The sequence below is a fragment of the Apaloderma vittatum genome, unplaced genomic scaffold (assembly GCF_000703405.1).
Source record: "Apaloderma vittatum isolate BGI_N311 unplaced genomic scaffold, ASM70340v1 scaffold3625, whole genome shotgun sequence".
Classification (NCBI taxonomy): Eukaryota; Metazoa; Chordata; class Aves; order Trogoniformes; family Trogonidae; genus Apaloderma; species Apaloderma vittatum.
The window spans coordinates 29,324-41,766 of record NW_009718584.1 but is presented as its reverse complement, the minus strand read 5'-3'; the positions used below and the strand labels follow the sequence as shown (position 1 = coordinate 41,766).

The 12,443-nt window shown below is 40.5% G+C and overlaps 1 protein-coding gene across 1 annotated transcript; it reads left to right on the top strand.

Moving 5' to 3' along the window:
- The first annotated feature begins 2,900 nt into the window (after positions 1–2,900).
- On the top strand, positions 2,901–12,174 carry TMEM106B (transmembrane protein 106B). Its single transcript, XM_009870291.1, has 7 exons — positions 2,901–3,120; positions 6,342–6,405; positions 7,595–7,754; positions 8,583–8,723; positions 8,827–8,876; positions 10,839–10,892; positions 11,592–12,174. The coding sequence occupies exons 1-7, from the start codon at positions 2,901–2,903 to the stop codon at positions 11,728–11,730; spliced, it is 828 nt and encodes a 275-aa protein (XP_009868593.1). The 3' UTR covers positions 11,731–12,174.
- The last annotated feature ends 269 nt before the right edge of the window (positions 12,175–12,443 follow it).

Here is a 12,443-nt window from a genome sequence, read left to right as displayed (position 1 = left end):
GACTGCGGAGTCATCGCCTCACCCTGCAGGATCCTCCCTCAGTTCCCGAGGAGGTTGCCGTGTTTGCCGTTAAGCCACAGCTGGTAGGGCCCAAGACGGTGGAGCTTAAAAATGTTTTGCTGTTTAGGAAAAAGAAGTAGGTTGGTAACCTGAAGTTCATATATCGGTACGTAAGGGGCAGGAATGGCGCCCGGGGAAGTACAACAGTCTCGGTTAACTTTGTAAAGTTTCCCTGAGATTGTAAACAAGGGGGTTTTTTTTCCCCCCTGAGCCTTACATATAACTTGAGATATGGTGGTTATAGAATCATAGAATTGTCGGGGTTGGAAGGGACCTTAAAGATCATCCAGTTCCAACCCCCTGCCGTGAGCAGGGACATCCCCCACTGGATCAGGCTGCCCAGAGCCTCATCCAGCCTGGCCTGAAAATCTCCCAGGGATAGGGCTACCACCCCCTCTCTGGGCAACCTGTGCCAGGGTCTGACCCAAGGTTGCAGTGTCTCACAGGTTCTGTGTGCCCAGGACACTGTTTGGGTTTTGTCTCTGTACTGTCACACTGCGGTGCCAGAGCTGGCTGAAGGGTGCAGTCTTAAATGAACGCTTCTTATCACAACCTATTTTGGTTTGCCAAACTCTTTCTAATAGGCTGAGTTCAAGGAAACTCCAAACGAGTCCAAGGAGACTGGACTGTCTGCATCAGTTATGCAGAGAGACTGGGCTGTTAAGGAAGTAGGGTTTGTGATTTCAGTGACACTACAGTGGCTGCCACATATGAAGAAGATATAATTTCAGAACTACTACTGCTTGGCATATAAGTGCTGGATAAAAAAAACAAAGTGTTCTTGAGTTTTTGGTCAGCTGTAATAAGGTTCAGTGCTTTACTAGAGGGGAAAAGCAGGTTAGAGTAACACATTTCACTTGAAAGTGGTTGTCTGTTTTCTTATTTGTGAATGGGGACATGTCCCTTAAGTCTCTGGCAGTAGAACAACACTATTCTACTTGTTGAAGCTCAGATACAGTTGGCATTGGATGATACATGTATATTAGTATTTCAGATAAAGGCTGTGCTCTTCAAATGAGTCCCCGGTCATGTTTACCTGCTTTGTGTTAGTTCACATCCCACTGTGATCTGGGAGCATGGGAACTCTCTTCCTTTTGGAAGCTAAAACTACAAGGTGCACTTCAGTTGTGAATGGCTGATGTCCGTCTAGACAAGAGCTAGTATAAAATAAATACACAAAAATATGTGTAGTGTGGATGTTGGCTTCTCAGGGACTTTATTTCTAGAGAGTTGCTGCTTGTTCTGTATTTAGTTGTTGATGTAGACACAGCCTGAGCCTACCGTCAGCAGAGCTGGCAAATTGGATGCAGTTGGAGCACAACAGCAGCAGGGATTGATCCCTAAGCTTTCAGACCTATAACTGTGACAACTGTTGCCTAAGCTGCAAGACTCAGGTTTCATAGCTTAAAGGCTGTAGGTCAACCACAAGGAGAACAACAGTAAGCAAACGCCCCACGTGGAAGAATTGTCGGCATTGTCAGGAGCTTTTTTGAAAAAAAAATTTCAGTAGTTTCAATTTTCAATTCAACCATTTCACTTACTAACTAGCTCCCAAACTCAGTATGTTTTAAAAGTGCTATAGCAGCAAAAGGATAAATAGTTTTCCTTCTTGTAAGGGTGTAATGACTTAAAATGAATAAAATAATGCTCTGTATTTGCTGGAACAACTGGGACTTGTTGGCATTTGTTGTTACTTTTCACCTCTTCTGTTCACCTGGCTTTTGTAGCAATATGATGAATGGATGTTGTGCTTGTGTTATCATCACTATATTTGAAATCTCCTGTTCTGTCTTGGTTTTTTTAAAATATTGTGATTTGTTTTGCTCTCTTAATCTTTCTCTGAAGTCTTCCAGTATGATAATTATTAGCAGCCACTCTAAACATGGAAAACACTGAAGTTTTGCACATTCTTTTTGTATCATCCTGTTCCCCAAGATGCTGGTGAATCGAGTGACTGGTGTCTCTGTGTGTTAAGTAACTAAAATGGGTTATGGGGATAAGCTGGACAACTGATTGCTGCTGCTGTGCCTATTATTTTTTTTTTGTAAACTTTGAGTTTGTTTTCCACCTGTTGCAAATTAGGAAGGTTTCCACTTGCATCACTTTATTACAGCTTTTAGTTTCAAGTGTTCTATGTTTCGAGGTAGTTTCAGTGTCATGGCTGAAAAAAGCTAATGAGAAAAACTTAAAATGTGTGTAGGTAGCAAAAATGCTTTTTAACAAGTTTTATAAATGCTATGTATTGCCAGCAGCTATGTTAGAGTAATTCCCATTTTTGACTTTCATGTGGATCAGTCCTCTTTTGTGTTAAAGGGAATCCAGGTGCCTAAGCTGATGAGTTACATATTTCTGGCTTGGAAACTAGTAGCTGTTCTCATTTACTCAAAACAAGCCCAACTTAAAAAGCTTATTAGAATTGCATCTGTGGTGTGTGTGGAATCCACTGAAAATTGCAAACTTGCTTTCTAGAGCTTGTCTTAATCTTTTTTTTTTATGCAAAGATTAACATGTGTGAAAGTCTGTACAGGACCAATCCTTGGAAAAGCACGGCTGGGGTCTTGCAACCTTGTGCCAGCAATTGCAGCTTAAAAGCTTTTTGTCAGTTCCCTCCTGTACCTGTTCATATTGCAGCATCTGAACAAAGCTCAGATTAGTTAGTTCTGGTTCTTAGAGTTTGGGATTGACTCTGGGCCCTGGGCTCGGTGCTTTGCAGGACTTAAGGCAACAGGAGTCTTGTCAGAGCGATGACCGTGCGCCAGGTTAACCTGTTCAGAGGAGCAAATGCGAGCTGTGTTTGAATTGTTCTCCTTGAAAACTTGTTTCTGATTTTTGTTTTAGACATGGGAAAATCCCTTTCTCACCTGCCGATGCACACAAGCAAGGAAGACGGCTGTGACGGAGTGGCGCCGTCTGACAGCATGAGGAACAGGTTAGTTCACTCCGAATCGCACAACGACGACAGCAGGTGCGGGGACGTTTCGCAGTTTCCCTACGTGGAATTTACGGGAAGAGACAGCGTCACCTGCCCGACTTGCCAGGGAACAGGGAGAATTCCACGAGGTAAGTTTGCTTTATTTCTTTTTTGAACCTATACATTTACCTCATAACCATGTGCAGTTGTAACTAGAATAATCTGTAACAAACTATTTTCCTAGTCGAGATGAAGTTTTTTCATCTTTTTTACTCTTTAGCATTGAGTGTTCTAATTGCACTAGATGAATGAAACATAAATTGAGTTAGCTTTGGCTGTTGCCTGTTGGGTCTTTTCTTGTCTCTACAATTCTAATTCCTTGCTTCTCAGCTTTAATTTTGCTTGTAACCTTAGTTCTTGCAAGTTGAATTTCCAAACCTTTATTTCTGTGATACTTCTACTGTATCTTTTTTTAGCTACCTATTTAAAACTGTTTGAATTAATATATAACTTTGCAAAAATAGCTGCAGATACAGTTAAAAAGTGTCACTAACCATGGGGAGAAGAAGAGCATAGGTCTGTGTATATGATAGTTGACGTATTTTTTAATTTTTTAAAATTCCTAAAAATAAGTTTACTTATCTCAAAACTTGGGAAGATCAATGTCCCCATCCCACCTCCTCCAGCCCATGCTTCCTGATCATATTGGCATGAGGGAGGCAGCCTAGTAGAAATAAAAGCTTTGTAACTGGTCCTGTTTTTAAAGAACAAGTTACCATTCTGAAAACAGATGTGAGGGGGTTAACAGCTGACGTGATGTTCAGTTCTTGTTGTTATGTAATGCTTTGGATATTGTTCAGAGTCAGAGGAGAATCTCCTGTTTATTTAAAGCCACACACTGAACACCAAATTCTAGAAATGTTTTCTTGGAAAAACACAATTCTAAAACATAATGTACTTCTGCAGAGTGACAGTGTGTCTGGGATGTCCCTTGTCTGTCTTTTCCTGAAAAATAACACTTTCACTACAGATTATGGGGTTTTTTAAATCTTAAACCCTGCACATACCAAACATCATTCAGGTCCATAAGTTCAAGCCACTGTTGTTTCAGGTTCATCACCTGGAAGAGCTGTCTGTAGGTTGTTGGTATTCAAGGCATTAGGTATTTTTTAAATGGTGTGGGGAAACCTGAGAACTTGCTTGATGTGTTCTGGTGAGGAGTTGAAAACTTCACCTGTGCTACAACAGCTTTTACCTGATCACGTATAGCAAACTTTCTTGCCTCTCCTGGGACAAGTGGCCCTTGTTTTCCTTTCCCCTCCCTTTGTCCCATGTGTCCCTGGCAGGCAGAGGGCACCAGCTGGGAGCTGGGGACACGTGATCTGGCTGCTCAGCATTAGTGTCCGTGTCCAACAGTTTTATTTACTTACTGCCTCTGTTCTTTGCTTTTACTTTTAACTGAAACATTCTGCTTTATTACACTTGTATGTGATGAGCCACCTGAATAGCTATTTAGAAACTCATCTCTGAAAGGGTAAGGCAGGATACGTGAAACTGAGCAAGGAGCGAGTGGCAAATCCGGTGGAACTCTTCTCCAACATAGAGTTTTGGATGTGAAAGAGCTGATTTTGACCAGCAGCTCGAGGAAAATGGGCCGATGTCTGTGACACACTGTCTGTGCGTGTGCTTCAGTCAGATTAGGTTCTGGTAGAGTTCACAACTACTTCTGTCTCAGCTGGGCACAAGTGGCACGGAGCTCAGGATACTTAGATGATTGCAAATAGAATAGATTCGTGTGTTACCTGTTAAACTTCATACCACAACGTATTCTTCAAGTACCTCTGAATTCAGCAAATTCGAGGTGTGGAAAAGCTATGCAGCAAAAAATTATCTCAACCAAAAGACTATGGAGATGGAAGTTTGGTTTGCTTGGTAACTCGAAATATTTATTGGCAAGTTTTACTCATAATAGTGCTAGTTAAAATGCAGTAATAGCAGGATTCCTGTGTTAAGAAGTTTATTTGGAGGATTTGGGTGTGATAAATTAATTTCTTATTGTCTCAGTATTAAACATTTTGCATATTGTCCATAAATTCTAGCTAAACAGTGTGATTAAAGCTAGAACTTTGAATGAGTTATTAGAAGAAATATGGCTGCCTTTTAATTATTCTTTAGTACTTTTTTTTTAAAAAAAAAGTAGCATTTGAATTTTTTTGAGGGGAGAGCAGGGAAAAATTAAATGTCCACAGAATGACTGCATGACTGGAAGACTGTAACATGTGATATGATGACTAAACTGTATAGTAAACACATGAGTTTGTGTCTTGCTACTTGGGCAGCTTTAGCTTTTCAGTGTGATAAGGTGTGCAGGTGGGATTGTGCTGTTTTGTTTGAAGATTCAAGATGCTTCAGTCAAGTCGAGATGAAAATCCATTTTAAATTGTTGAGATTTTCTAGGCTGATGTAACTACTACCTGCTTAGTTAGCGTTCTTGGTTCAGCTTAGCGATGGAATTCCTTTGAAGGGGTTTGTTAGCTAAGTGGTAATGCTGGTCAAATTCTGCGTTTGGCTTAAAGAAATACAAATCTGCCTTGGTTTGGAGGCCTCTCACACAGGTGAATGTCAGTTCCATTTTCTTGTACAGCAAATAGCAAACTCTATACAGGCAGATGTAGTCCCTGTGTTTTCAACAACTCATTTGTGCTTCTGTTCTTTATTTCTACTGTTAAAAGTACCATCTAGTGAAGTAACTTGTTGACTGAAAAAATTCCAATACTGCTTTGACTTCCAGAGTGCTGCAGCTCAGTCCTGTGAGAACTAGTTGCGTATATACCAGTGATTTTCAGAGTGCATTGTATGTGTAACTTGTGTTGCCACAGCCACTCACATTGGTACAGGTACATTTTATTTATTTTTTTTAAACAAACCTGATTTCTACTTTTTGGAAGAGCACATGCAGAATGTCTTCTGGATCAGTTTTTAACTCGCCCAACCTCTGAATGTTTTGCCCTGGGACTTTCTAGGGTCTGGCATCGAGAGCTGGACGGTGTTCCGTAGCTCTGTTCCTTTTGAGGAAGCGGTGCTGGAGACGTGCTGCCTTCTGTGCACGAGTGCTGCGCAAGCACCATTTGTTGCTCTTTCTGGTGTTTGTGGGCTTGGTGTTTTTTCCTCTCCGTGTTGCGTACGCCACGTGCTACTGCAGAAAGTCACATGGGCTGCACAAGTGTGCTCCTTGGGCTGTTACCTGGAATTTCAATGGTTAGTGTTTATTTCGTGGTACCCTTAAGTTACAGTGGGCACTCTCGGAAGTAACTGCAACAGTGCTTATTCTTTGTTTGTCTGAATTCTGAAAGGGTGCTTTCGTTTTCAGGGCAGGAAAATCAGCTGGTAGCATTAATTCCATACAGTGATCAGAGACTGAGGCCAAGAAGAACGTAAGTTAATAGTTAATTGTTATACCTGAATCTACAGTTAATTCTTCTAGCTAAAATTCAGAGATTTAAAGAAGATAATGTTAAGAAGAATCAAGCAGAAATCACTGGGATCTTTTCTTGGATTCAGTAGTGAAAGAAACCTGCTTGTGATTAACATCGGTCTTAACTTTTAACTCTTAATGGTATTTATTAACAGGTGTGCATACCCTCATTACAGTATGTCTTACAGACCTGAGTAATACTGTGTGCTCTGATTGTTTATGGTAATTATGCAAATATCTGTCAATATCTGTGGCATCTTAAGATACATTTGCTTACATCACTTCAATGTTAAAGTCTGAGCAAATTGGTAATGCCCTTGGCCCACTACTACAAAACAAGTCACTTACAAATTCGTTTGTAAAGCTCTAAGCAGCCAACAAAATCGACAGATTAATCATTCTGATATAGTGTATTTTTGTAATTTTTGTTTTTATAGGCTCTTCTTAAAAGTTTAATTACAGTGCTCAGGACTTCCTGTTCTGACACTTTTTGGTGTGTTTTTTCCCCAATGTTTGGATGCTTCTGTAGTAAACAAAAATGAGTGCCAAGAAACAAAAAACCCTATAACTTCATATAATGCTATCCTGAATCATATATCTGTTATAATAGTAATACAGATTTGAAATGTACCGCTGTAGTGTTCTAATTTTGAGAAAATTGCAGCTGCAGTAGAGCCTTTTGTGTATGTATTTTTTTTTATTATCATACCCATGATTATTAGGTTATTGAACTTCCTGTTCCTTAGCAGGACTCTTAACGTTTTCCCTTTAATTTCTTTATGACAACAAACCCAGCGTAAGAGGTCTAAGAGCTTTGTTCTTACTTTGGGGTGTGTTGTGCAAGAATCTTGCAGAATAACAAAGGTTCTGCTATAAATAACTTTTAAGAGGAAGTGCTTATGTTTCAAAACAAGTGTGAATATTTACCCCCCGTTTTCTGATGTATATGCAAGAGTAACATCTCGGAGGCAGATGTGGAGTGCAGCATAGTTGTTTATTGGGTTTTTTTCTTCCCATTTTGGAAGCCAACAGAACCTAGAAACAGACTGAACTTGCACTGAGTAGTTATGCTCCTTCTCACTTAAAATAACGTGCTGCTGTTGTTTAACGTGCTTTTGACTCTGACGTGTTGGGTTTTTTTCCTCCAGAAAGCTCTACGTGACTGCTTCTGTAATTGTGTGTTTACTGCTTTCTGGGCTGGCCGTATTCTTCTTGTTTCCTCGCTCGATTGACGTTGAATACGTTGGTGTGAAGTCAGTATATGTCAATTACGAACAGGGTAGACGTATAATATATCTAAATATCACGGTAAGTCTAGCTCTTTGTTTGGGTGTTTGTAATGGGTGAATGCAACAAGAGATTTTACTGTGGCAGTTTAATATACGTAGAAATGGTAGTTTAGCTGGTGAGCTTAGTTAGTGCCTTAAGAAGTAACAAGCAGGTACGATGACCAGCCTGAAAAATGTAACTGGAGCTGCTGTTGCTGGTTCCTGTACCTGTAGCTAATAGAGGTGTAGCTGCAAGCTCCTCTGAGTCCTCTGTTTTCCTGGGAACAGTGACTGTGACATTCTCTGCCTTATTTCTGGAATGTGAGCGAAATGTAGTATGTATTGTAGAAATGTTATTAAATGCTGCCCTGATGTTATGCATCTGTCACAACTGGTTTTGAGGAAAAATGATTTCTCGTCTACCTTAAAACTTAGAGGAGTTCTTTCCACGTGCTTCTTGACTTGTTGGTAATGCAGTCAGTCAATACAGGATTTCCTAAAGACTTTTTGGTAGAGTTCCTTTGCTTTAAATAAAGCAAAGCAGCCATGAAAGAAAAGGGTCGTCCTGTGATAGCTAAATTTCCTGGATGGAATAATTGAGGATAGGAAGAAATGCAGTGTTTGCAGCGTGAGGTGGTCACTAAGGAAGTTGCACAGAAGTTTGTGCTGCTTAATACAGACGTAAAAACAAAAAGAGAAAGGGATTAAGCGGTGATCCCCTGCTCCCCTTCCTCCCAGTCCTTGAAGGAAAGAAAATATATTTACATAATTTCAGGGATCACTGTCTTGGGCACAAATTTCAAAATCTGTGTTTGTCAGGATACACAAAATGGATACATGTTAGTGTTCTCTGTTTGGTTTTTTTCAGAGTACTCTAAATATAACAAACAACAACTATTATTCTGTTGAAGTGGCAAATATCACAGCCCAGGTTCAGTTTTCGAAAACGGTTATTGGCAAAGCACGGCTAAACAACATCACCAACATTGGTCCTCTGGATATGAAACAGGTAAATGGGATAGGCTGTCATAGCTGAGTCAGTGTTAGTCTTCATGTAGAAATCTACTCATTTGTATTTTCATTGCTGCTTTTTTCTTTTTTCTTTTTCTTAGATTGACTATATGGTGCCTACAGTCATACAAGATGAAATGAGCTACATGTTGTAAGTGTACTCAAATCTAAATATCGCATGGGTCTTATTAAAAATTACAGTGCTGCCAAATTCCTTTTTTTTTTTCAGCAGAAATATGTTTGTAGAGATGCTGTGGCATTTTCTTTGTGCAAGTTTAAAAGTGCTGAGAAGTGGTTAAACCACGTTTGTCTTTGTTTCCTATAGGGGCTTGCCGTAGCTGGCCTTCAGCACTTTGAGCGGTATCTCTGTTCCAGTGATTTAGGCCTTGGCAATAGCTGGGAACTGCTCGTTTGTTTCCCTAGCAAATTCTCTAGTAACTTTCCCACAGATTTCTCTGTCAGTAGAGGGAATTTGTATTTAAATCTGTAAAATTAGGGGCTAATTAGTATTTCTTCTCTTCTGTGTGTGGGCAGTGGTAAGCCATGTTTACAGCCTGTCCTTTAAGTCATTTTATTCAAAGCTTCTGGAAGTTCCTTTGACCAACAGACAATCAGCTTGGTATGTCTGGGTAACAAAACCACGTGCTAGTTTTCTTGCGCTGAAATGCAGATGGAACAGAAAGAATTAACTATTGAGGCTTCAGTTCCGTGTGTTCAGTTCTGCTGGATGTTGGGAGAGAACCTTATAGCTTTGAAGTGTTGTCGTAAATTGAAATAAGTATGAAACAGCAAACTGAGCACTAACTGTGCCTAAGCAGAAAGTGATGTGCTTCCTTAACCTCTTAAAAGCCTGGGAGTATCAGCTCTGAATCCTGGGAACCTGCTCACTGCGTGAGGAATAAATTAACGTGGCCCTCATAGAACTCGTGCTAATACCTGCCTAGCCAGCGTGGCTGTGTTGGATCTGAACTGGCTTGAGGTTATGTTACAAGTTGTCTGTATTTTGCATTAGAAAACTACAATAACTAAGAATGTCTGGCATTATGGTCTAGCTAAAACTTGTTTTAAGCCTAGCAGGAAAAAAAAAAAATAATCAAAATATTTGTCATTACTAGAGATGGCAGTAGAAACCAACTTTTGACACTGAACTGATTTATTTTGCATTTTCATACAGTTTGGATCACCGGTGTTCGTTCACTGTTTAACACTTCTTCATGTGTTGTTTGGTGCCAGGGAAGAGAGTGACAGTGATGTGCAAACACTGTGGGTGGCGGTTGCGCAATCTTACTGTTCTCATCATGTTTTTCATTCCAGAGCTGATAAATTTGTGAAGAGCAATTGGCTTTAAGGAGGGAGGGTGGGGAAGTACACCCTTACATAGTGCTCTGTGCAACTGCTATCTAGGTGCACGTCAGAAAAAGTCTGAAAGGCTCTCTCACAAGAGATTAACAACTCTGACTTCAAAACCTTTGCAGATTGGTTAAAAGTTACTTTGCATAATGCAGAAGTAGATGAGTGCAAAAAAAAAAAAGGGACTTTCCTATGTTGATACTCTGTTAGCAAGAATAGCAAGCCCTGAAGGCTTTTTTTTTTTCCCAGGGAAATTGCTGCTTTGACATGAAAAGATGCTGAAGTTGGCACAACATTGATCTTTTTTGTTGTAAATTGTCCTTGCTGTGTATAAATTTCGCGTGAAGTGAAGCTGCAGCAGGTTAGGTCTATATGCCTTCGTAACGAAGTCTCCATCAGGGATGAAGTGACACTGGTGTGCTTTAGTGGGGTGGTTTAGGGTAACTTTACCAGAAGCTGGCTTCTGAAAGATGTAACAACCAGGATTTAACACAACAGGTTTGTTGCCAAGCATTACGTGTGAGCAAGCACGTGTGAACGTAATTCATGTGAAAGCAAGACTGTGTACGTAAAAGTAGACCGAGGTGAGTGTACAACACTGGCAGTATTTTTCAGTAAGTGTTTTAGTCACCATTGCTCATAGCTTCTATATACACAGAGAGCAGAATTTACAGCTGAAGCCAGTCTTCTTGCTTTTTAACTAATTACCTGTAAAAGCTTGAGGGAAGTCTAACAGTTGCCTTTTTTTTTTTTTCTTTTGCAGTGACTTCTGTACTTTAGCGTCTATCAAGGTGCACAACATAGTAGTGATGATGCAGTAAGTATGGAAGCAAAAGCCATGTTATTTTCATTGAAATATCACTCAGGGATACTTAATTCTGGAGTCTGTGCATCACAGATGAAGTAAAATCAGCCTGCTTTCTGGTGTAGCAGCTTCCTAACTCTGGAAACTGAACTGTGTCTTTTGACAGGTTCTGGTGGAGAACAGGCAGGACTATTGTTACAGTATCTGCTCTGCAGCTCAGCTGTAGCCACAGAGCTACCAAGGCCTCAGATACACAAACCCATTTCAAAGTGTCAGCCACAAAAGCGCCAAGATCTTTCTGATCTTGAAGCAGTTACAGGCTTTAGTACCGGCTTTGAGCCTGCTTTTAGTGACTGATTGCGTCAATAGCAGTGTGGTGGGTCTAGGGTTTTTAGGGGGCAGTTACAGGAAGGGAGCTGTAGACCAAGCATGGCTGTAGGCTCTGTCATCGTTTGTTTCCTCCTCACAAAGCAAAGTATTGAGTAAATCTTAGCTTTACCATCTTTAGGAAAAAAAGTCTGTGCTCAGGGAACTAAGAGTCTTTCGTGGAGAACATGTATAGCGGTAAACTAGTACTGCTTTCAACTTTATGTAAAACTTACTTTGCTCCAAAACTTACTTCTGGTCCAAAAGCCCTAGTAATGTAAAAAGGCTTTAGAATAGGAAGGTCAAATCTGTTACAAACTGAATCTCTTGTTTTGTTTTTTTAAGAGTGATGGTGACAACCTCTTACATCGGTCACTCTGAACAAATATCCCGCGAGAGATACCAGTATGTGGACTGTGGAGGAAACACAACCTACCAGCTGGGCCAGTCAGAGTATTTAAATGTCCTTCAACCTCCACAGTAGAAGCACCCGCGGGTTGGTGTGGAATGACTGCTGCTGGTGCTTGCAGAGATCCTTTGAACAGGACTGGGACTGCGGGAAGGGGAGAGTGTGCACGTGTAAAGCCGAGTGAACATGGTGACCTGTTCGCTTCAGATGTGAGGAGGGAAAAGGTACAAAATGTACATAGATGCACTTGTTCAATGTTGTGTTTTCCCCTTCTGTTTGCTTTCTCTTACTGTGAGCACTTCTGTGAGGTTGCGTGGTGGGAGGGCGAGGGGGAATATCAGATTCTTAAACTGAATTGGGACCTTTCCTTACAGCGTGGTACATGAACTTAGAGTAACTGTGTATGTCTGTGTTTAGGTGAAATGTCACTAATGAGCATTTTAGAAAAATCAATACTTGTAAATTTTGAGTTTATATTTCACTTGTTGATAGTTGACTGTTGATACTGGCAGTACTACTACTTGAGTAACAAGATTACTTTGAGATATCTGGGTGTGAAACTTCTGTTAGTAACCTAGTGGCGATGGTACTTTACTTTGGGATGTTCCTTTTTCGTTTGCTGTACATGAGCAGAGGTGACATGCAGCCTGTGAAAGCCAGGAAAGCTCTCTTGGATGACACTATATGCGAATGTGCAATTTCTAGAATCTGGCATATCTTCATATTCCCCCCCTGCTACCTCTGGGATATTATAAAAGAATGTACATTGTTAGATTTCAAGTTGGGTT

Coding starts and splice junctions, on each gene's coding strand:
- TMEM106B (XM_009870291.1), top strand. CDS start 2,901: ATGGGAAAATCCCTTTCTCACCTGCCGATGCACACAAGCAAGGAAGAC. Junction 6,406..7,594: donor AGACTGAGGCCAAGAAGAAC/GTAAGTTAATAG, acceptor TTTTTCCTCCAG/AAAGCTCTACGTGACTGCTT. Junction 7,755..8,582: donor TAATATATCTAAATATCACG/GTAAGTCTAGCT, acceptor GGTTTTTTTCAG/AGTACTCTAAATATAACAAA.